We start from the raw sequence: 24,087 nt of genomic DNA, 5'->3' as shown, positions 1-24,087 counted from the left end.
GAGAGATTCTGTTCACTTAGAGTGTACTCGCATCAGGCTGAGCACGCTTACGTCATCGATGACGTGACTGTTCAGTTTAACAGAAGAGAAGCACTCTCGCTCCATACAATAGAGATTGCTTTAGTTCTATTGTTTTGTATTATTTTAAGTCGTTTGATATGCAGTGACAGTGAAATCTTTTGCTGAACAGATCCACCACTTTTGACACACAAATGTTCAAGAAAGTCTTTATGCTGCATGTATTGGGAGGTTTGCATTTTTAGTAGACTAAGATAGATCGCGTTCATTGAAAAGTAAGGATAATTATTAAATCCATATGAAACAGTCCCTTAAAAGTGAAATCGGGTCATCAGTTTCACACTCAGGCACACTTTGCACTCACACTACAAGCGTACCATGCCAAAGCCTGGCCCAGTTCACCAGGCCACAGCTTTTCTTCCTGAATGAATGCATAATAATCGTGATAACCGTGAAACCGTGATTATTTCTCAGACTATAATTGTACAACCGAAATCTATAATCGTTGCATCCCTACCTCAGACCCCCTGGAGACTGCAGTGATGGAGATGAAAGTTGTAGCGGCTCTGCATGTTCACTGTCTTTCGTTTTCTGATAATAGGAAAGTTTATAAACCACATATTTTAGAACGCTCATGGTATAATCTTTGATTAGGGCGGGTGTCCACCAAATGTGTATTTGTGCATCTGACAATCACAGCATTCTGCAAAAAATAAAAACTCATCTGTGAGCACTTCACCGACTGTCAAAGCATTTATAAAATGGTGAGCCTGTAATGTTTCACATGAAGCAGATACTTTAGATACTAGTTTAGTGCTTTGTCTTGCTACTGGCGTTCTAAAAAAACACTGCGCTCTCAATGTAAACAACTGAAAAATTAGTATCAGGAAAAAAACAGTTCCATAGACTGCACTTAGTGCTAGACCGGAAATGCAAGCTTGAATGACAAGTTTGAATGACTAGTCGCAGCATTCCAAAGTCTCGGGAAATCATAGCGGTGAATTTGCATCATGTGATTGGATGAGACAAATAGATCAAAATGTGACCTCTCTGTAAAGAAATGTCAAATGTGCAGCAATCCCTTATTTTATCTTTGTTGCATCATTCTGTTTTATTTCATCCATTTTCGCAGCACCATACGTCAGAATCCCAAATGCTCCACTTTGTGCGCTAGAGTCAGTTTTATACAATTTAAAACCATTCACAGAGCTCATCTCTCAAAGGCCAAACTTTCTAAAATATACCCCAATGTTTCAGATCTGTGTGATAAATGTAAACGTGTTTGTATTTTGTTCCAAGTTGCAAAACTTTTGGATTCATTTCTTTAAAAATGTTTCTGATATTCTGGGGCTCAAGTTAGCTGTTTGCCCTTTATCGCTATCTTTGGTGTTTTCTCTCGGTGTCAACCTTTAAACCGGAGACAGGCTGACATTGTGGCTTTTCTTAGGCACAGAATACTGTTGTCTTGGACCTCCCTACAACCCCCCTCTGTTTCATTGTGGCTCAAAGATTTGGTCTTCTTTTTAAAAATTGAGAAAATTAAAAACAAAATCAGAGGTAGGGGACAGTTTTTTTCAACAATTTTTTGCATTCTTTAATCCCTTAAATACCTTAGATGTGGATTGAGTGAAGGTGCAGGTGTATGGTTTTTTTTATGTTTATGATATTATTTTATTTACTTTTTATTTTTTCAGATGTTAATTGTTTTATTTGGGGATTGTTTTGTGGGTTGTTGTAAAATGCTATTTGCAAGAATTAAAATTCCATGACAAAAAAAACGAACTTTGCATGCTCAAATGGCGGCTTTAGACCAGCAAGATAGCTTATTTTGTAGTTGCCTATGAATATTCACAGTTACTATATAAACTACAACAGCCATTAGCTTGTATAGGTTTAATTTTTTTATTTCTTTGTAAACATTTTAGATCAGGTTTTGGCTGAATAGACTTATAAGACGTGGGGGCAAGAAATCTGCATGTAGAGCATGGTTCACTTGGATTCCTATCAAAATGGCTTGATTTTGCTGAGCAACGGTAAATGCGCCTGAACATCTCGGGCTAGATTTATTAAACAGGACAAATTAGCATGAGATCACAAACCCATAAAATGCAGATGCAGTGTAAAGTACTGTAAGTGATCTAATCACAGTGTGTGAATTTAAAAATGCAGCCACAGCAGCTCGGTTTATTTAGGTCCAATGCAGTCTTTATTGTTCTGTTCAACAATAGCATTCTGATTAAAATAGCACTGTTTCCTCAAAAGAAAAATGTACAGCAAAACATTTTCAACATTGATTATCATAAGAAACATTTTTAATAATCAACACCAGTAACAACAGCGCATTGAATTATCATATTGGAATGGTTTCCAAAGGATCACGTGACCATGAAGACTGAAGGGATGATGCTAAAAATGTATCTTTATTTCAACTATTAAATATATATATTTCAACATCTTTTAATTTTTAAATTTAAGTTGTAAAATGTATTTAAAACAACAAAACATTTCTTTTAAACTTTACAAATATTTTAAAAATGCAGTTTGATGCATTTTTTTTTTTTTTTGATGAGTGAGCATTATAAACTTGTTTCATACACAAAGTCATGAAGTTCTAACAGCAAGGATATAGGAAAACTTCCAGACGGCTCTCTGAATTCTTTCTATGACTGTCCCCTCAGGCATGTCTGCTTGCTCTATTTTTGAAAATGGGAAGTCAAAAAGAGGATGACCAAAACGCCACTTACAACAAGAAATAAAAAAATAAGACTGTGTTCTTTGTTTCTTTGCTTTACATCAATTTCTCCATTCATATTTTCTACTTGGCAGTCCAGTCCTGCATTTCCACCAAATTCATTTGTTTATGTCAGTTCACAGCCACATTATTATACAAAAATTATCCCATAAGTTTTGAGAAAAAAATCCCTTACAAAATCAGTCATTTTAGGCTATCCATATAATAAACATCCCCTTGCAAAATCCTGGAAGGACCTATGGAAAAATGGTTTCATTTAAATCATTTGCTTAATTTTGGGGGTGTTCAAAGTCTGTCCTGGAAGGCCGGTGTCCCGCAAATTTTAGCTCCAACTTGCCTCAACACACCTGCAAGGATGTTTCTAGAAAGCCTAGTAAGAGCTTGATTAGTTCAAACCCCAATCAGACACATGTGGGCTAGCTAAACTGTGCAGGACAACGGCCCTCCAGGACCCAGTTTGTACATGCCTGGCTTAATTTAACTGTATTAAGAAAACCTAGAAGCACTATTCCTCCATCATTCGTAGTTTTTATAAACCAAAAGCATCCAGATTTCTTTTTTTGATACCTCTTCACATATCGGTTTCCAGTTGAATCCAATGCAAGTTATGTTGATATATTAACACCAGTTTTGTATAATATATTAAGACACTTTTACACCTATCGATAAACCATAATAATATGACATTTTATCTTTTTTCTTCACATAAAAGTGAAAGTTTAAGCAAATAAAATGTATGTACATCATTTAAAACCTTTTTCACAGTGATATTATGTTGTTTCAAACTGAATTTGTTAAAAAAATGGATGTAGGTTTGAAAATGACTCAATTTAACTGTGATGAAACACTCTAGAAGCATATTTCCTCCATTATCCCGTCTTTTTTCACAGCGGATATAAAAACCAACAATGTCCAAGCAACATTTTCTGATAACGTTCTCCAGTTGGGTCTAATGTAAACAGATACATTTGCATTCCGGTTTCACTGGCGAGAGGAAGTTATCTCTGCTCGGCTCGGTCTTTGGCCTAGAATAGCTGAGTTGTGTTACTAATGAGCTTCGAATGACCGTCCTCTGAGACCAGGATCTGACGCTGAGCATTCTGGGATTGACAGAGTTTCCAGTGTGCGTCGTAAAGAACAAGATGCTTCTGTGTGTTGTTTTTTTGCGCGATGCTGTGTAATTACGAGGACGATGACATTTAGAGCAGAGCTAATGATGACTAATTGAGCTTTAAAGATAATTGGCGTGTCGAGGAGTTTAGAAATGGCCTCTGTAATTGCCTCGGCACAAATAACAGTGATTATGATGATGGTATTTGTGATGGCCGTGCTCTGACTCTCTACAGCAGGTGCCGGTGGCCAACGGTACCGCAAACCCCAGCAGCTCCAGTAAATGTGATGTGAAGCTTGAGCTGGCCTTCGAGTACTTGATGAGCAAAGACCGTCTGCAGTGGGTCACCATCACCAGTCAACAGGTCAGGGCATGACTTATGGGTCTTATTCATATTCGCCATTATTTTGTTGGATCCGGGTCCATTTCAACTTAGATGACATACTTTTTTTTTTAATGTAGGCTGAAGGGTATGAAAATTACCCATCGTTTAAATAAAAATATGTATATTTTGCCAAGTTTTTTTTTAAGATAGGGAAACTAAACAAGATAAAATAATCATGCTATTCATCTTTTGGGGATTTTGGAATCAGGTACACATTGGACTAAACTCACCGGCCTCTTTATTAGGTACACCTGTCCAGCTGCTTGTTAGCGCAAATTTGTAATCAGCCAATCACATGGCAGCAACTTAATGCATTTAGGCATGTAGATATGGTCAAGACGAACTGCTGCAGTTCAAACTGAGCATCAGAATGGGATTTAAGTGACTTTGAATGTGGCATGGTTGTTGGTGCCAGACAGGCTAATCTGAGTATTTCAGAAACTGCTGATCTACTGGGATTTTCACGCACAACCATCTATAGGGGTTTGCTAAGAATGGTGATGATGCCAGAGGGGAATGGTCAGACTTTTTCCAGCTAATAAAAAGGCAACAGTAACTCAAATAACCACTCGTTACAACTGAGGAATGCAGAAGAGCATCTCTGAATGCACAACACGTCCAACCTTGAGGCAGATGGGCTACAGCAGCAGAAGACCACACTGGGTGCCACTCCCTGCCAGCTAAGAACAATAAACTGAGGCTACAATTCACACAGGCTCACCAAAACTGGACAGTAGAAGATTGGAAAAACGTTGCCTGGTCTGATGAGTCTCGATTTCTGCTGTGACATTCAGATGGTAGGGTCAGAATTTGGCGTCCACAACATGAAAACATGGATACCTTCAGCACAAAATTAAGAACTTTCAAACAGAATAATGGGACATTTTATATTATCAGTGGTTTAAAAATTAGAAAAAAAGTTAGATGGACATTTGAATATCCAGCATGGACTGATTTAAAGCACTTCAAATTAGATTTAAGTTTGTCTTTTTTTTTCCCCCTCTCAGGCTATCATGATGAGCATCTGTCTGCAGTCTATGGTAGATGAGCTGATGGTGAAAAAATCTGGCGGAAGCATTAAAAAGGTCAGTTGGTCTGTGTTTGTGTTCTCGTAAAGACCTGCCAAATATCTGAGGAGTCTCTCAAATATCTTTCAGTTCCTTGTATCATACTGTATCTGTTTTATGTCATGTAGGAAATTAGTATTTGCAACGTGGGACTGGTTTGATCAACCCTTTCAGGATTAAAAGCTTAATTGGCCTTGAAATCTTCTTTGTCTTCTTTTGTCTTCTAGATTTGAGAAAATGTAGTTGCAAAACTTCCTTCGCTTTTTTAAAAACGTTAACACAAACCTGTTGTGAAGGAAGAGCAGATCACTTTTTTTCCTGTATTGTAACAAACACTAATGAAATTGAAAATACAATGTACTTTGTAGGCAGAGGCAGTTCTGAATGTGAGCTTCTCTGGGTGATTATTAATGGAAGCAACTCACTTTAAGTAGATCAAATTATTGGAGAAGTGTTTTAAACATTATCTGGGAGAAAAAAAGTTATGACGTTTATATGAAAAATGTAAGGGCTAATGAGAAAAGGGGTGATTCATTCACAAATAAATCTAGAAATTTCATTGACAAAAAGAAAAGCATTCATGGATAAATTATTTTAAATAAAATCAATACATTTTTAGAAATGCAATTACCAAGATCATCAACAAAAACTATATAGCTACAAAAACATGGAGTTCCAGAATTGAGTCATGAAAAAATGAGAGGACTTGAATAGAAAGTTGTTTTAATAAAAACAAAAAATAAAAAAAAAATCTGAAGTAATATACACTGATAAATCATGCACAGTCAGATGAGGAATGTGTTACATGTCAAGAAATCGGGTCAGATTGATGTTCAGTTGTTTGTCTTTTAATGTGATTTTGGTGTTTCCAGCAGATGCAGAAGAAGCGACTGAATGGCTCGTTACAGCGCTCTGACAGTCAGCAAGCTGTGAAGTCTCCTCCAATACTGGTGCGCACAATAATGGTCCTACTAATGCAGCTTTACTTTTGATTTGGATGATGTACCATTAATAATATGTGATTTCCATTGTTATTCAGGATTCTCCCGATCCCAACCGTGAACAAGTAGTCAAACTTTCGGTGAGTTTTTAATGTGTATTTATCCTATGTTAGTGCTCTTAACAGTTTCTATTGCATTTATTAGTGTTTCTAATGGGTTTCTAATTTCGTTAATTTTATATTATGGTTGTTTGTGTTCATTTGTTTTTGGGTTAGTGATAAAAGGGTGTTTTGAAACATTAAAACAATAAAAGACATAACATTTTAAACAGACGTTGGAATGTGTACTGTTCATTGTTTTGTTTTAATTGATGAATGAAAATTCTGTTATTAATTACTCACCCTTGTGTCGTTCCAATCCCCTGAGACTTTCATTTATTTTCTGAACACAAGTTAAAATATTCTACATGAAATCTGAGAGCTCTTGATCCTCTATAGGCAACAATAGACCTGTGACATTCAAAGTCCAGAAAAGGAACCGAAAACTTTGTCAAATATTCCATGTGACTTCAGTGGTTCAGCTGTAACCATATGAAGCTCCAGAATTTTGTAAATATGTAAATGACTCTGTTCGCCCGAATCTTCTTATCAGACTGTCAAGGTGCACATTTACTACAGGCAATACCAGTGGAGTTAGCAACACAGCACGCATGGATCATATTGCCCATATTAAACATACCCTGATCTGATACGCAAGACATTGGAGAACAAAGATGTTTTTACAGTTGGAGCCTAGTTAGATTACGTTTTTCCCCCCAAATATGTTTATTGATTTTTTTCCACATGACCTAAACTAAAAAACTATAATACTATAATTAAACAAAAAATAAAGAAATAAATAAAATAAGTAAATAAAAATAAAAAATAATGAATTGAAACATAGATAATATATATATATATATATATATATATATATATATATATATATATATATATATATATATATATATATATATATATATATATATATATATATATATAAATAGATAAAAAGAAAAATAGACAATGACAAAATAACAAAAACAATAATACAATAAAAATACATGTTTACGAACACACAAATTACATGATATTCATATGGTTCTCAAAGATGTTCAAAGTTCTTCTGCTTGCCTTTGATGGTTTAACTTCTTCAGTCTATAATTCGTCCATACTTTTTTCATAATTCTATGGATGGAGCATGTATATGTTTCCAGCGTAATGCAATAGCTTTTTCTGACTTGAACAAAACCAAAATTTTTGTATTTTCAATTGTAAGTTCCATAGGATTAGTATGATTACAGTTGAACCACTGAAGTCAGGTGGAAACTTTTGACTTTCTGGACTTTGAACGTCTCATGACCATTGTTGTCTATAGAGGACGAGAGAGCTCCTGGATTTCATCTAAATTCTTAATCTTAATCTGTGTGCTGGAGAGAAACAAAGTCTTAGAGCTGAGAACAAAGACTGAGTTTTCATTTTTTTGATGATCTAATCCTTTCATGACTATGATTTACGGATAACATCCACTAAAATGACATTCGTTCATTATTACAATAGCGTATATACCCTAATCTTGTCAGGCAAATTCACAACTAGAATTACTTAACATATTAAACGATTCTTTTAAAGGATCACAGTTGAATCACTATCAGCAAAAAGCATAGAATCACCAAGAGGCAACGCTCTAGTGCAATTTAGGGAAACAGCCACTAGATGGCGCGGCAGCCATTTTGGAATGATAAAACTTCAATTGGACAATAGCATATTATAAGTCTGTTAAATAAACTATTAAAAGTGCAGATGATTGTGATAGTAAGTGTTCTATTGCCGTCTTTCAGGTTGTATCTCAGCTTTAATGCGCTTTTAAAAAAAAAAAAAAAGACAAAGCAGCTGCATGCCATCGCAACAGCAATAAGATCCAATGGACAGCCGATGGCTTTCACTCAAAAATGGCGGAATCCGGGGCTGTTGCTGGGCGCTGCTGTTGCAATGGAACGTTCTATAGAGTGTCACCTCTTGGTTATTCTTAGCTCTTTGGTATCAGTTCGAGTTTTTTTTTTTTCTTAATGTAAATACTTTGCTAGCATCATTCAAAATACTAGATTTGTCAGCAAGAAATTGTCACATTCTTTAATACGTGTTAGTACGTAATTTATTTCATATTTTGTCATTTTATTGTCATATTACACACAATAACTTTCATTTAGTAGGCTGTGTATTATATAAAATCACTTTTGTACTCCAAATTAAAAGTCTGGTATTTTGATTCATGTTTGTCCCAATTTTTTAGATGATTTAGATTAACTAAGTTTGCATTACATTCTGTTAACTGCCAAGCAACATTTACAATCGAATGTTCCTATTTTATTTTGGATTGTATTTAATTTAAGGAAAATATTTGTAATAAATGTTTGATTTAGCATTTTCTATATTTTTATTTCCACAGACCAAGCTGTCTTCTGTCTCCCTGAGAGGACTTAGTTCTTCCAACTCAGCGGGGGACATCAGTGGCAATGACTTTCATGGAAACTACGCCTTTGAAGGAATAGGGGACGATGACCTGTGATGCAGCCGTCCTTAAAGACCGGAATGAAGGAGGCAGATTCATTTAGCGCTTTCGCTGAGCTGAGTTTCTCTGAGCGTAGTTCAAAAGATGCCCAGTTCTGCAATATCGTAAACCCTTCCAGAAAAAAAATTTAATCGCATCAACAGCTCGAAATATTGCTGACAAAGTACAACAGTTTGACTCGAGTCTCTAATTCGTGAGTGAATGAGATCCAGCTCACGTTCAATTAGTCACAGCAATTAGATATAAACCTTGGAGACTATGAAATGAATCCAGGGCTACATATTCACCTCAGGGCGAGTTACTGCATTCATTTAGACTGTGATGAAAGTTTAATCTTCAGACGGGCTTCAGTGAATCAAACTTCCTTACTAGAGACACAAAACTGTGCTTTTTTCTCTCATTTTGTCAACATCAAGTTTTGCTCTTGCCTACTAGACTAAGATCCATACCAGCAAACTGTGTTGATATGCTTCTATTTAAATCCTTTATTTCACAGAGAAAAGGATCTGCTTCATTTCGTGACTTCTGGCGTGATAAATCAGCTTCCTGTTTTCTTCAGGAGAGGTAATATTGTGGCTTATTCAACTTCATTCATTGCACATCCTAGAAAAATACACAAGTTCAGAATGAAAGCCACCCTCTTTATTGTGGCCTACTTTCTGCTGATTCAACAGTTCAGCTTCTCTAAATGAAAATATATGTAGCGCCAGACACAAGTTGGCTAAAAAGCTTCTCTCATTCAAGCCTTGGCTGTGTCTTGAATCTTGTTTTGGTGTGTTCGGCAGGCCCGCTTGCACTAGCTCAGCTCTTTTTTATTTTATTTTTGAAGCACAGTATTAAGAAAAGAGGGGGATAGGGTGTGCGTTGAGGTGGGCAAACATCCTGGAACATTGGCAAGAGGTTTGCAGATCTGCCATTTATGTGTGCATTTGATGTTTGTTCTGTTATTCATACCAATATATTAAAAAAGTTTCTCATAAATGCCAAATTATAGTTCACTAAAGCATTTTGCACAAAGTAAAATCATGGTAATGTCACTTTTCTTGTTTTTGTTTTTATAAATGTTCATGCAATTTAAAAAAGTATTCTGAATATGAACTAATATCTGTATTATCTTTAGTATATTACAACCAATTACCGCTGATCAAATATATTTCAGGCTGTATATATATAAATATATATTAAAAAAAGACTAGAAACTAACATTTATCAGTGTTTACAGAATTGTAGAGAATTGAAAGTGTTTACAAATTTCACATCTAAATTTGAATGATTGTGTAGTACACTTTATATATTTTATTTTGAAGAATTATCATTCCTGTCCGTCTTTTTTTTTCTATAATCCATTTTGTATTTTACTAAATACATTGTGGCAATCATCTCAGAGGACTGTGATCACATGGTGCTTGGGAAATGGCTGTATTTTACATTTATGCTGGGGTTTTGACTGCATTGATAGTCAGTGAATGAAAGGCATACCCTTCGTAATAAATCCACAGCTATGGAAAAACCAATTGAGACCACTTGAAAATGATCTGGATTTATGATTTATATTTACTATATAAACTTCTCATGACCTTTATTCCAATTAAATGCATTCATTTAGAGAATTTTGTATGCAACAAAAGTGTGCCATGTTTCTTGACGTTTTTATTTATGATTAGAAATCAATACCAACCTCGAAGGAATTAAGAAGTCATTATTTGGTGAGATAACTCCTGAATTCCATTAAAACATTAACATCATAACTGTCATTATCTGATGAAAAACAAAATGCTTCAAGTGACAATATTTCAGAAATACATTTGGAAGTTTTATCAGACGTTTATAGACTTAAACAAATGTTTACTCAAACCCATACCTATTAAATCCAGTAAATCCACTGAATAATCTCAGGTGGTCTCTGAACTTTTTCCGTAGCCGTTCGGTTCCTCCCATGTGCAGAATGTTTAATGGTTGAATGATTGTTTTTCAACTGACGACTATAATTTGTGATCGCCATGTTCATTATTTTGACCAGCATCATCATTTAGGATGAAAAGGGCAAACTGTCTTCACTCCTAAAGCTTGTACGTCTGTCATAATGCTTATCAATATGATTTATTTTTGAAATCATCTCTTCAAATGGAAGATAGAGCCTTCTGGGTTTCAATAAATTTAGGTGCCAAACAACGATTCTCTTCGTATTCGACTTGTTTTCTTCTCCTTGGTGTTATAAAACAAACATGATGGGTATTTCAGAATGTTTGATTATCATATAATGTGGCTCGTCTGTTGACTCCTATGAATCATGCTCTGCAAGTGGACACGCTATGGGACCTCCGAGTCGTGTATGGCAAGGGGCCCGCTTAAATGTGATCCCATTCTAGGTGTGCAGGGTTTATGTTAAATCCCATCTCTGATTAGGACTAGTATAATTCCAACATTCCACCAGAAGTTACTGTGCCTATGTAACCCCGCCGGTCCTACACCACCCAACCCGCTCTGAGCTGGGATTGAACCGGCAGTTCTCTGCATGGGAGTCAGTTACTCTATTAAGGAGCGTAAAGACCATGGCCTCTATCGTCTGTCGCTAGAGCAACTTTAGAAGTCAGACTGAGGTTTATCTGCACAGCACTTCACTAGCTGGCTTCCGCTACATTTACCCTCCTAAACTTTACTTCCATCCGGGTCACGGCACCAATATAACCCGGCTGGAATCGAACCGGCAATTCTTCGCATGAGAGTCGGTTGCAAGGAGTCTAAAGACCATGGCCTCTGTCGCTAGAGCAACTTTAGAGGTCAGAGGAATGTGGTTTATCAGCACAGCACTGCACTAGCTGGCCTCCGCTACACCTATGCAACTCACTAACCAACTCAAAATACAAATAATCCTGGCTAAAAAGCACCATCAGATTTCAAATCATTGTTCAGAAACCAGACTGTCAAATCTCTTTCTCTCAATCTACTTTGGACTTTGTCTTCAGTATGACAATCAAAAGGGGCACTGCTATTATTTCTGTGTCCCCTGGACACACTGTATGGAATTGTGCTTGCTCAAATTGCAAACTGGGCCAATTATATTGAGGATCACACTGAGCTTCTTTCTGATCAGGGCCTCTCTCTGAATTACCCCAGCAATCCTTCAACATTTCATGGTGCCCAAACGGTCCTGTCAAAAAAAAAAGCACCACTGACACAAATTGGAATGCATCACATTGTCAACTTTTTTTGTTTGTTTGTTTTTTAAAACAAGCTTAGGCACTTCAGAAAGTCATTTTGCAAAGTCTGGCAGAAGCAGGATGACTACAGGAGTTGTTTGTGATCTGGTGCTGGCTGGGGCTCAGTCCTCATTAGCATGTTTACTGGTCAGCAGGCCCAGCACTATGGTTCCTGTGACCTCTGGAGAAGATTTGGAAAAACGTGCCATTAGATTGTGTTCTGGGAAAAGAGCGATTGAGGTTGAGCCTTTTTTTAAGGGGGTGGGGATCATATTGGGCTTCCTCTTTGATCAGGACCCTTGGAGTTGTAATAAGCTTATTCCCTTATGCAGTCTCTCCTGCTCCGTAAACCTAACGCGAAAAGTCCTTTCTAAAAAACGTTTTAAAAAGCACTATAAACACCTAGAAACAACCAGAATTTGAAATCTAGTTTGATAATTAGAATAAAAGGTTTGGGCTCAAACAAGCTCAGGCACTTCTTTCTCACAAGCTGACAGCATGAATGTCACTGCAGGAATTGTTTGTGATTGGGTGCTGTCCATGTTCTATCCTCATTACCATGTATACCAGTCACCATGTGCATCACTGTGCGTGGTTTCTGGGACCCCTGGACAGTATATGGACTCAGGTCCCTTTAGACCAGCCAGGGGTGTCCAAACAACGGGCCACGGGCCAGCTGCGGCCCGCAATCAGTTTTGTGGCGGCCCGCGAGGCTTTTTATGAATATTAAAAGAATCTGGCCCGCCATACAAAAATGAATCTAATTCAATAAATCACCACCGGGTGTCGCTATTACATGCCTTCAATTAGGCAGCAGTTCCTGTTATGAAGTAAAACGAACCGAACAAACTGAAAGAAACAATTCATAATCACGTTTTGGCGAGTCATGGCACAAGCAAGAAAAAGGAAAATCAACAGTGAGTGCAGGAAATTTCAGTCACGATGGGGCAAAGAATATTTCTTCACAGAGGTCAGTGGAATATGTGCCTGTTAAATTTGCCAGGAATCAGTTGCAGTAATGAAGGAATATAATATTAAACGACATTATAAAATAAAACATCAGGCCTTTAGCTCTTACACTGGTGCCGAACGAGATCAACAAGTAAAACAAATAGCAGCTGGCTTATCAGCTCAACAACAGAAGGTTTTTTTTCGTGCTAATAAAGTGCAAGAAAATTCTACGCTGGCTAGTTATGATGTAGCCCAGCTAATCGCACAGCACAGGAAACCTTTCACTGAAGGAGAATTTATAAAGGATGAGTGTTGCAAGTGTAATTTGCCCAGAGAAGATTCAAGATTTTAAAAACGAAAGTCTTTCTAGAAACACAGTTGGACGATGAATTAAAATAACAAATTAAAATTATTCCATAACACACATACATACATACATATATATACATACACACACTCATATATATATATATATATATATATATATATATATATATATATATATATATATATATATATATATATATATATGAGCAATTCCGTGCAAATGTCAACCTTGCCATAAAAAAAAATTATGTTTTTACCAAAATATGGAAACCGTTTCTAGGGTTTTTTGTGTAAGCAAGTATTTTACAGTACTTTAAAAATTCTCAAAAATGCATCTATCAATGTTTTCAAACTATTCTATTTGATTTACCAAAGTCACACAAATGGTAATTTCACATCCGTCACATCCATAACGGAGAGATGTCACATTCATAACAACACTTTTTCCTCAGAAATGTAAAAATATTAAATTAAATAAAACCAATCATTTTTGTTTTATAGGGAGCCAACTCTTATCATTTTGATTAGCGTTATTTATTTTGGGTTGTGCAGTTTAATTCACAGAATTTCTACAAAGTGTGTTGTATACCGTAAACTCGCAGACTTTTTTTGTCACATCCATAACGCATGCTTGTTTTCCTCATTTAAAGTACAAAACATGTTTACAGATTGATATTTTTATGCTCCCATAACTCTGTGGCTAGTTGCTCTGGAAAATATAATCACTTTTTTTATATAATGTTAACATATACTTTCTCTGTCAATTTATGTGTTGAGTTTTTACTGCAAATGTCACATCCATAACGCTGGAATTGCTCATATATATATATATATATATATATATATATATATATATATATATATATATATATATATATATATATATATATATATATATATATGTGTGTGTGTGTGTGTGTGTGTGTGTGTGTGTATGTATGCATGTATGCGCGTGTCTGTGTAATGTATGTAATATATGGGCCGGGACAACTTTTATTTTTTATTTTTTGCATCTAGCCCTCGGCCCAAAAAGTTTGGACACCCCTGCTTTAGTCATTGGACTCTTTTTGACTCTTGTGTTTCAGAAGGCCCTGGCTAAAAAAAAAAAAAAAAAAAAAAAAAAGCATCAGTAGTAAGTGCAAAGTTGTGATAACATCCTGAATCATTTTTCAGTGATCTGATTGTTAAATTTTCTTTAAACTTGAGCTTTGTGGTCAAATCAAGCTCTGCCACTTCCGAAACTTATTCTCACAGTCTCACAGCATGAAGATGACTGCAATAGTTGTTAGTGCACTGGTACTGCCCGGGGCTCTGTCTTCATTAGCATGTTTACCGGTGCTGTTCGCAGCAGACTGCAGGGAGGATTACAGCTCTCATTATGGAAGTGTGAGGATTACACATTGCCTGTCTCATCATCTTAATCACATCCTGCTGGCCTAGTAGTAGCTTTCTTCCATGTAGTTCTTCTGTGACTGAAAGATGAGAAATGTGTCGAGACAGAGAAAAAGTTTCAACACAAATGGTTTTATTTGAGGATATTTAAGGCATTAATGAAACCACTGCATAACGAGAAAACACTCAAGCACCACACACCCTACAAGATTTCACCAATTCCAGTCATTTCTTGGCAACCTGAAGGTGTAACTGCATAATGGTGCCTATGGTTACTATCATCCTTCAGTATAGCTGTCAATGCCATGGGTGGCATATGCATGCCTAACATTCCTCAAAGAACAACTTAAAAAATAAATGCTTTATGTTCAGCATGACACGAATATCCACTACGCACCATTTTTCTTCAAGTAAACTCAGACAAATGGCATTTTCACAGTCAATAAGACACACACAACAATAAAAGGCAACACAATCGCCCCGACTTAGTGTGAGCAAAAACAAGATGATCGAAAATCACATCATAATGCTGAACTCCGAAGGCATTTTTGCCAGTAGGCTAGACAAATGATCAATCACATAAAACCTCAAAACAGTCAAACAAGGTAAACTCAAGTGCATGCAAAGTTGCGCCAGGCTTGAAGATTTTCCTATGGCAGTGGTGCTGTAGTGTGTATGGCACTGATAAATGAACCACAGTCAGGCTAAGGGTGCTCTTAGAGAGCTTTGGGTAACACAGACTGCCTTGTTCAAAGGCATTAATCAGAAGTGTCCAAACCTGTTCCTGGAGGGCCACCTTCCTCAGAGTGTAACTCTACACATCTCTCACAAACCTGCAGGAAGTTTCGAGTAATCCTAAACACCTTGATTAGCTGCTTCGGGTGTGTTTGTTTAGAGTCTGCAGGAAGGTTGGCTCTCCAGAAGTAGAACTGGACAACCCCGCATTAGGACATTCAGGTAATGTTCTTTAAATTTGTGCATGACTTCATGTAGCAGCTTATGGACAATTCCAAGAAGTGTCTAAAATAATTCTGGGCACAAAAGAAAAGAACAACAGCCAACAAAGCTTATGCTTGTTACAGTAAAATCTCATACGGACGGCAGTCTTGCAAAAAGAGGTTAAACCTCTTCGTCATCCTCCACCTCTTCCTCATTTCCAGGCAACGGCACTTTAACCCAGCCATCTCCAGCCAGGCTGTGCTTTTTCTGATGCCGTTTGTAGTTGTCCCAGTGTCCAGTGGTGTAGCCACACTCTTGGCACTTATGAGGCTTCTCGCCTGTGTGGCGCAGCATGTGCCGCTTCAGGTTCATGCTCTGGTTGCAGCTGTAGTTACAGATCGCACACTGAAAAGGTTTGGCGCCTGAATGCACCCGCTGGTGCCTCTTGAGATTAGCCAGGTTGCCACAGGCATAGTCACACAGGTGGCATTTGTAGGGCTTCTCGCCAGTGTGCACTCGATGGTGCCGCTTGAGGTTGTCAAAGTGCGCGGAGGCGTAGTCGCACTGCGGGCACTTGTATGGCTTCTCTCCACTGTGGGTTTTCATGTGGCGGGCCAGGTGGTTCGGGTAGTGTGTGAGGAAGGGGCAGGCAGCACAGGTGTAGACCTTGTCTCCTCGCTCAGCAGGGCATCCGTGTGTGTCCTTGGTCAGCATCTCCAGGGTGCACTTGGCACAGATCTGAGCTGAGGATCCGTCCTCGTCGTCTAAGGCCATGCCACACAATCGACAAGTGAAGGGGAAGAACATGGGGGGTAGTGCGGCAGGTTGAGAAGCAGCTTGTCCTGACTGCAACACCCCTGTTGATGTTTGCTGCGCGAGTCTGAGGCCATCAAAAGTCTGCAAGTAGTTGCCATCCCTTCCCATGTGGGGACGTGTGACAGACCTAACAGCGCCTGCAACTGAAGGATGTTGAATTACAACTCTGAAATGCTCTATAAAAACTTCTATCAAGAAGACAAAGCTGAATGTTGCTTACCTTCAGTGGGAGCAGGAACTGCTTCCTTTTCCTTCTGAGCTGCAGTAGAGTGGTTTAAACCATTGCCACTGACTGGTTGAGTGACACTCTGACCCGGGCCTATGGTTGCATGCATGCGCTGGTGCCTCTTCAGGTTCCCTAGGGAACTACAAGCAAATGTGCAAGTGTTGCACTTATAGGGCTTTTCCCCAGTGTGTATGCGCAAGTGCCTTTGCAGGTTCACTAGTTGTGCCGATGCGTAGGAGCACAGCGGACAGCCGTACGGCTTTTCGCCGTTGTGCGTCTTCATGTGCCTTTTAACATGATTAGTGTAGCGTGATGTGAACCCACAGAGCGTGCATGAGTGGAGCTTCAGGGAACCGTCCTCACCAGTCCCCTCATTCCCTCCCCCTCTAGACTCTGCTTGTAAGCCTAAGCCCGAGCAAAGCTTCCTGTCCACAATGCCTTCCACATTCCCTTTGCAGCAGCGCATGCAGTAGGGCCCCACTAAGTCCATGCCGGGTCCCAAGGGGTCTTCCAGGAGCTGACCACAGCCCCTGCAAGAAAGGTAAGAGGGAAAGGCAGACTCAGAAACCCTCTCTTCACGTTCGCTTTCGGTTGCGCGGAGGTCGTCAGCGTCACTCTCCATACTGAGTCGACTGAAGGGGGAGTTCTCCTCGTCTCCCAGGGGGAAGCCAGGCAGACTGATGTCAGCTGTACAGACCACAGCATTACATTATGCAGATGTATCGATATGTTTTCAGCAAACTGAAACTACTTTCAAATGCAACAGAATTTCAGCAATTTACTGCTTAAAAAAAAGGAGAAATTGTATTATGTAAATATGTAATAATAAATGAAGTATATACTAACACTATTATCTTAGTATTAATAGTTACTGACTATTAAAGACAATCACACAGACAAAAATCATTCAAATATATTTCTCCCAAGACCCTAATAAAACTTGACATTTCTCAACAAAATATTAACAGATTAAGTTCTACAGAAAATGTGCAATTTATACTTACACTAAGCCAGTGGATACAATTCTGAAAATAAACAAGTGGTACTCCAACAAAACGCAGAGCTACAGAGTTTCTGTGAAATTATGTTTTCCCTCTGCAAGCTCCGTCCTCGTGCACATGCAGTGTAGAAATGAGGCTGAAGTCTGAACGGGCCTTTATATCGCCCGTTTCAGAAACCCCAGGTGGATGATTACCCAGCCTAATGATAATGATGATGACTATAATGGTCCTGATGATGATGATGATGATGATGATGATGATGAGGGGAGATGATGATGATGATGATGATGACAACTATGATAAAAACCCTGAGAGGAGGAGATGATGATGATGATGATGATGATGATGACTATATGCCTTATTATAATCTGTCCTTGATGGTGATGACTGTCTTGATGACCCTTATATAATAGTAGTGGCACACTATTTTTTCCTGATTTGCCATTTTGATATGTTATGTTCTGTCAGAATGCCAAAACCAAAGAAATTTTCCAAGGCAGCAGGCTTCTTCCATCTGTACATGAAAGATCACACTGCTTGCTAACAGAAAGAAATGCAGCACGTTTGCATAATCATGTGAACATTCGAAGTGAGTTTCTGCAGTTAGTGTCCTTAATGTAATGTCCTACTGAGTATGGCTCCTCATGAATTCCAGCAATTAAGCAAACTAAGTTTTGAATCTTTGGGATTTGATAATGGCCATCATACAATAACAGTCCATAACTTTTTATACATGATTAATTTTTTTTTATTTTTTTCAATTACTGTGAAGACCTGTGCTGTTTTCAAAATCAGAACTGACGAGTTTCATGGCATAAACACAGATTAAGTAATTGATGACAGGAACATTTCAATAACAAGCTTAGATTGTAAACTTGCATATCTCACCTGAGAACTTTTCAAGGCCTATGATCTTTTGGTCATTGTCAGGATCTGAGAACTCGAGTTCTTGTCCCAGGAGAAAATCGCTCTCAAAAGTAAGGTTTGTTGGACGTACAGTGCCTACACCATCTTCAGAATCCACTGAAAGCAAAGGGTCATAGTTAAATACTTCAGCAATGGTGTCTGTTGTAGAAAAGAAGAAGATCTCCATACTGCTTTTCACATTTAACCCTAGTTTCACATTTAACAATGCTTAACCATGAGTAGGCATCTGTCGGTCTGGTATCAAGTATGTAGTGTGATTTACATGATATACTCTATTATCATATTGACCTAAGCTGCAAAAAAGGCTACTTTGTATATTTCTTTATTGCATTTAAATGTTAGAAAAAACCAAATGTTTAAACAAATTAAGTAGCAAAATGATGATAAAATACAGTAAGTAACATTTTAATGTCTCATTAGTAAACATCAGCTATTGCATTAAAATCAAAAGTGAGAAATAGCCACATTGTTAAAGTTAATTAAAAAACACTACAGAATGTTAATAAGTTATTAACTTAATTTGCATGACATAAGATTAATAAATGCTTTTCTAGTCATTACATTAACTTTAGCTAAATCAAATAAACTTATTGTACAAGAGGCATATAAATAGCCGTAGGCCACATTAAAATGTAAAAATGTTAATGTTTGAAGCAGCCACTGCCAACACAACACTCTGAATATTATTACAATCTAAAAGTTTAAATGATAAATTGTTATTCATGGTATTTTGAAGTGCCATGATACCATTGATGCATTTTCAATATATTTTGCATTACTCAATATTCACATGTCTATCCCTAGGTCAATCTAAACCTTATTCTGGGACATCTTGATCCATGATTCACAAGGGTTTTTATAGACTAACGTTTCACACATACTTTGCTAAACCATAGGTTAACAAACTTTTTTTTTGCCTAGTCATAATGTTAGTGCCATTGGACAAGTACAACATGTAGCCTGTTTAAAATAATGGCTCTAGTGATGCTCTTTCTCATAATATAAATGTATGTAGCAGGCTGGCAGGTTTTTCCTGACCCTCTACAACGTGACTGTCCACAGCATGTGAATAGGCAAACAATTAGCTGTCAGTTGTAAGGCATTGAGCCGTAACGTTTATTAATTTAATACTACATTTCATTTTATTACCAGTCACAATGGTTAACACAAACAAAGTGATGTTACTCCAAAACTGGGTTTCTTTATCTCAGGTAAATGATAACCTGGGCTTAAGCACAGTCTGATGTTTGCCATTTCTGTGTTTATCTGAGCGTTGTCATGTCATGACAAGTCATGTTAAGGGAACACTTCACTTTTTTGGAAACAGACTGATTTTAAAACTCTCCTAGAGTTAAACAATTGAGTTTTACCATTTTTTAATCCATTCAGCTGATCTACTGGGCTGGCGGGAGCACTTTTAGCTTAGCTTAGCATAAATCATTGAATCGGATTAGACCGTTAGCATCTTGCTCAACAATGACCAAAAAATTTAGATGATATCCCATTTAAAACTTCATTCTTCTGTAGTATCACTGTGTAAAATATGTGGAAAGTTAAGATGAAAGGTTCTAGGCTAATATGGTGGGAACTATACTCTCATTTTGACATAATAATCAAAGGATTTTGCTGCCATACCATGACTAGCAGGCATAATGATATTATGCAGCACAGTTACCTAGCTGTGGACTATTTTCAAGCATTATATTCAATACTAATGAACTAATCTAATTCTATCATTTATGCGAAGCTAAAGTAAGCTAAAAGTGCTCTTTAATAGTTTTAAAATGAAAATGTTAATTTTATGATCATAATATTACTAATGAAACTTTAAAGTTTGTTGTAATATTATTCTTATCCAGTGCTATTTAAAACATTTTTATTTAGTTAAAGTACAAATAAAGCCATATGACTTAGCTCACATTGCTAGTTTTGTGGTGAACAATTCATCTCTGCATGTCATTTAAGAAAAAAACAATGTTTGGCCTTCTAATCTCTAATTGAAATCTGAAAATGTGTAGCAGTTTTGCTCTGGTTGTGTGTCTTTGTTTTTTTATTCAGTAAAATTGTCAGATTACCTATGTTTTAAGAATTGGGCGTGGCTAACATTTAACCACACCCCTTTAACTGTCAGCTTTGACAACAAACAGAAATGGTGAAAAGGAGGAGTCTATTAAGTTGTACCAACTCTTCTAAAACCCATTTCCCCATCTTTCTGAATGCTACATCCATTCAGCTAGCAGAAGAAAAAACAAGCTAAGCCTACTGTTTTCTCATTTAATATTTCACAATAGGAAAAAAAAAAGTTTCTGGTTGATGTGGACGTAAAATAAAAAAGTTAAGTGAAAGTATTTTAAGTCATGCATAGCTCATAGCACTGAGAAGTTTCCTAAAAGACAAACTGTGTTCTACATTTATTATTGAAACAAAATAAACAAGAATAACCGGCACACCACCTCATGGGATTATGTGCATTTATAACAATCATCATATGAGCTAATAACAAGTCATTAAAATAAATATAATAATTATAGAACCGAATGTATCTGCAAGTATATGCACTTAAAAACGTTATAAATATAATATATACCTAGTCTGTAAAGTCCATCAAGTCACAGTTTATGTCCTGTTAATAGATTTCAACAGCATATCTGTTTCTGAATAAGATTATCTATGATGACACTTTTTTTTTTTACTTTTTGCATAATTTGACAAAATTATAGCATAACTTGAAATTTAATAACATAATTTGCTATATTTATCTTAATTTTGTTGTCTCAAATTAGTGTCAGCTATTTTAATAGGTCCTCCCAGTGCTTGGTAGAATTGCTGATCATGATGGAAAGACACCACAAGTGTGAGTTTAGATATGCTCCCACATTTTATAGTGGGTTCTCATATTTTGAAGCTCATTATGCAGTACTGATAGTCTAGCTTTGCTATGATTGTACTGCCATCTACTGGGTGAGATTGAAAATAGTGAAACTTATTTTTTCTTTTTTCATACAGGAAGGGTTAATAGTGAATCAACCAATGTTTCAGAAGCAGGTTACATTTAACAAGTAAGTAAAGAGAATCAAGTCATATATTTAGTCATTAAAATATTACTCCGAATGTCTAGATATACATGTCAATATATAATTAACCTCCTGAATTTCTAGATGTTCATAATCTGACACAAACACTAATTTCTAGTTTTGTTTGCCACATTATATTTTTTAAGATGGTGTATGCACATTATTAACAGAAGTATATCTTATACATCACAGCATATGTGCCGTAATAATGTACTACTAAGCTTGTTATCCAACTAAAATCAAGTTCAAAATCAAAACAAAACAGAAGTAGTGAATTTAGAGAGGAAAATTGTAGAAACTTAAACCATCTTGTTTTTTGAAGAAAATGATTCTGTTGATCAAGGCGGCATTTATTAAATGTAAAAAATGTTAAATACTTATTTATTAAATATTTAATTATTACTTAATGTATTTAATTTCAAATAAAATTGTTAGTCCAGTCGTTATAGCTAATACTACTGCTACTGATAATAATTAATATTAGAGTGATTTCTGAATGATCGTGTGGCTCTGATGACTGGAGAAATAAAGCTGAAAATTCATTTTGAAATTCACTGGAATAAATGATTAAATTAAATGATAAACTACCTTTGAACAGTTGTTTTATAGTGCAATAACATTTCATTTCATAACATTTTAAGTATTTTTTATAAAAAACAAATTTAGCCTTGGTGAGCAGGAGAAGCTTATTTTAATACATTTAAAAATCAAACTGACCCCAAACCTTTGATCGGTAGTCTATATTGAATACTTTACTATGCTTAAAATTAGTTTATTATTATTATTATCATCATTATTAATGTATAGTCCTTGAAACTGTGACACACAAGTGCTAACATCCAAATGATACCGGACAGACTTGGATGAATTAATTCAGGGAGTACATGACTGTTTTAATAATAAAACAAGACCATTTTCTATAATTTTCCCTCTAAATATAAATAACAACCTAATCAAAACACAAGTAAACAGAATGAATCGCTCTGCTGTCAGTATTACTCAAAAAGCAGCTTACATTTGACAGGTTGTGGATTCTGCTGTTTTCTTCTTGGCATCTTCCAGACAGCCTTTTATATGTGCAACCTCCTCTGGATTCCCTCGCGAAACAATCAACTCATTCTCCAAAGTAGCCTTTATAAGCGTTAAAATAACACATTACTGACACAAACATAAACGCAGCCCATATAACCTTTACAAACACACGCAGCACGTACAGGCTAACATGCTAATCTCAGACTGTTGTTTAAAATAAATAAAACTGGCGTCATTTACAGCGAATAAAGGGGATTTTAAACTCAGTGCGACTGAAAAAAGCTCAGTTTTTGTGTTGCACACGTACTGAACTGCAGAACTCATTTCGCCCTACCTGCGTGTTTATTTAGTCGACATTTAACGCAAAAATCTAAACACTGAACTCCTGCTATATATTGTCAAGCTCAGCAGATGTCAGAAATATACCTGCTCTTTCTGCCCAACGCGTCAAATAACAGCAGCCGTCGAGGAGAAACCGCGGCGTCTGACGGAGCGCTACTGCTCACGGTCCGCCATTCCATAACACAGCCACCACAAAGAAAGGCAATTAATGCTCTTTTTTCACAACTTAATTGATTTCCAAATTGCCATTGTATACATTTTCTTCCGCAACGTTGCGTATATCCGTTTCCTCGACTACGCGTTTCCGGGTACGTTGCCGTCGTCGTCCTATTTTTAAAGTTCTCTTTTTATGGAAGGTTTCTGCGATAATGTGCCTAAAAATAAAGGTCTTATAGTAGACTTGTGAGATTTATATTATATTATATTATATTATATTATATTATATTATATTATATTATATTATATTATATTATATAGCCAGTTTTCTTTCTAAAATATTCCAGTCGTAGTAAAACAATTAAAGTAAAACATATGTTAATATATTATATGTAGACTTTAGAGTTTATAATTTTTTAGTTGTTAATGTGTTATAGCAATACTGAATTAATAATTATATATTTATTATATAAATAATGATATAATAATAATATAAGTTCATTCTGTTTTCGTACGTTTTCTTTGGGTTGTTGCTTATATTTAGAGGAAAAATCGTAGAAAAATTGTCTTGTTTTATTATTAAATATTATTATTATTATTATTAGTAGTAGTAGTAGTAGTAGTAGTAGTATAGTTCTCTTTTTAGTACCAAAAAATAAAAACAAACCTTTTGTTAGATTTGTGAATATTATATTATATTATATTATATTATATTATATTATATTATATTATATTATATTATATTATATTATATTATATAGCTTGTTTTCTTTCTAAAATATTCCAGTCGTATTAAAACAATATGCTAATATATCATATG

At 36.3% G+C, this 24,087-nt stretch overlaps 2 protein-coding genes across 7 annotated transcripts in view; one reads left to right on the top strand and one right to left on the bottom strand.

Moving 5' to 3' along the window:
• The window catches only part of snx17 (sorting nexin 17), a 75,549-nt gene extending 64,490 nt beyond the window's left edge, over positions 1 to 11,059 (top strand). The window contains exons 11-15 of one of the 3 annotated variants that reach the window (XM_009294624.4): positions 4,117 to 4,245; positions 5,274 to 5,351; positions 6,206 to 6,283; positions 6,373 to 6,414; positions 8,762 to 11,059. In XM_009294624.4, coding sequence (XP_009292899.1) covers positions 4,117 to 4,245; positions 5,274 to 5,351; positions 6,206 to 6,283; positions 6,373 to 6,414; positions 8,762 to 8,881 — 447 coding nt within the window. In that variant the 3' untranslated portion in view covers positions 8,882 to 11,059. 3 annotated transcript variants of the gene reach the window in all.
• A 3,806-nt stretch (positions 11,060 to 14,865) lies between these two features.
• znf513a (zinc finger protein 513a) lies at positions 14,866 to 23,413 on the bottom strand. 4 transcript variants are annotated; one of them, XM_073933028.1, is made up of 6 exons: positions 23,196 to 23,365; positions 22,753 to 22,868; positions 18,625 to 18,759; positions 17,740 to 18,250; positions 16,730 to 17,422; positions 14,866 to 16,652 (listed from the first exon to the last, which is right to left on the bottom strand). In XM_073933028.1, exons 5-6 carry the CDS (start codon positions 17,355 to 17,357, stop codon positions 15,874 to 15,876), a joined length of 1,407 nt encoding a protein of 468 aa, XP_073789129.1. In that variant the 5' UTR covers positions 17,358 to 17,422; positions 17,740 to 18,250; positions 18,625 to 18,759; positions 22,753 to 22,868; positions 23,196 to 23,365; the 3' UTR covers positions 14,866 to 15,873. The 4 variants fall into 4 exon arrangements, with proteins under 4 accessions (XP_073789129.1, XP_068071640.1, NP_001296396.1 ...); XM_068215539.1 differs by having other exon boundaries at positions 17,740 to 18,044; NM_001309467.1 differs by lacking the exon at positions 17,740 to 18,250 and having other exon boundaries at positions 23,196 to 23,413.
• Between the last annotated feature and the right edge of the window lie 674 nt (positions 23,414 to 24,087).

The sequence above is a fragment of the Danio rerio genome, chromosome 20 (genome assembly GCF_049306965.1).
Source record: "Danio rerio strain Tuebingen ecotype United States chromosome 20, GRCz12tu, whole genome shotgun sequence".
Classification (NCBI taxonomy): Eukaryota; Metazoa; Chordata; class Actinopteri; order Cypriniformes; family Danionidae; genus Danio; species Danio rerio.
This window is presented reverse-complemented; position numbering and strand designations above follow the sequence as displayed.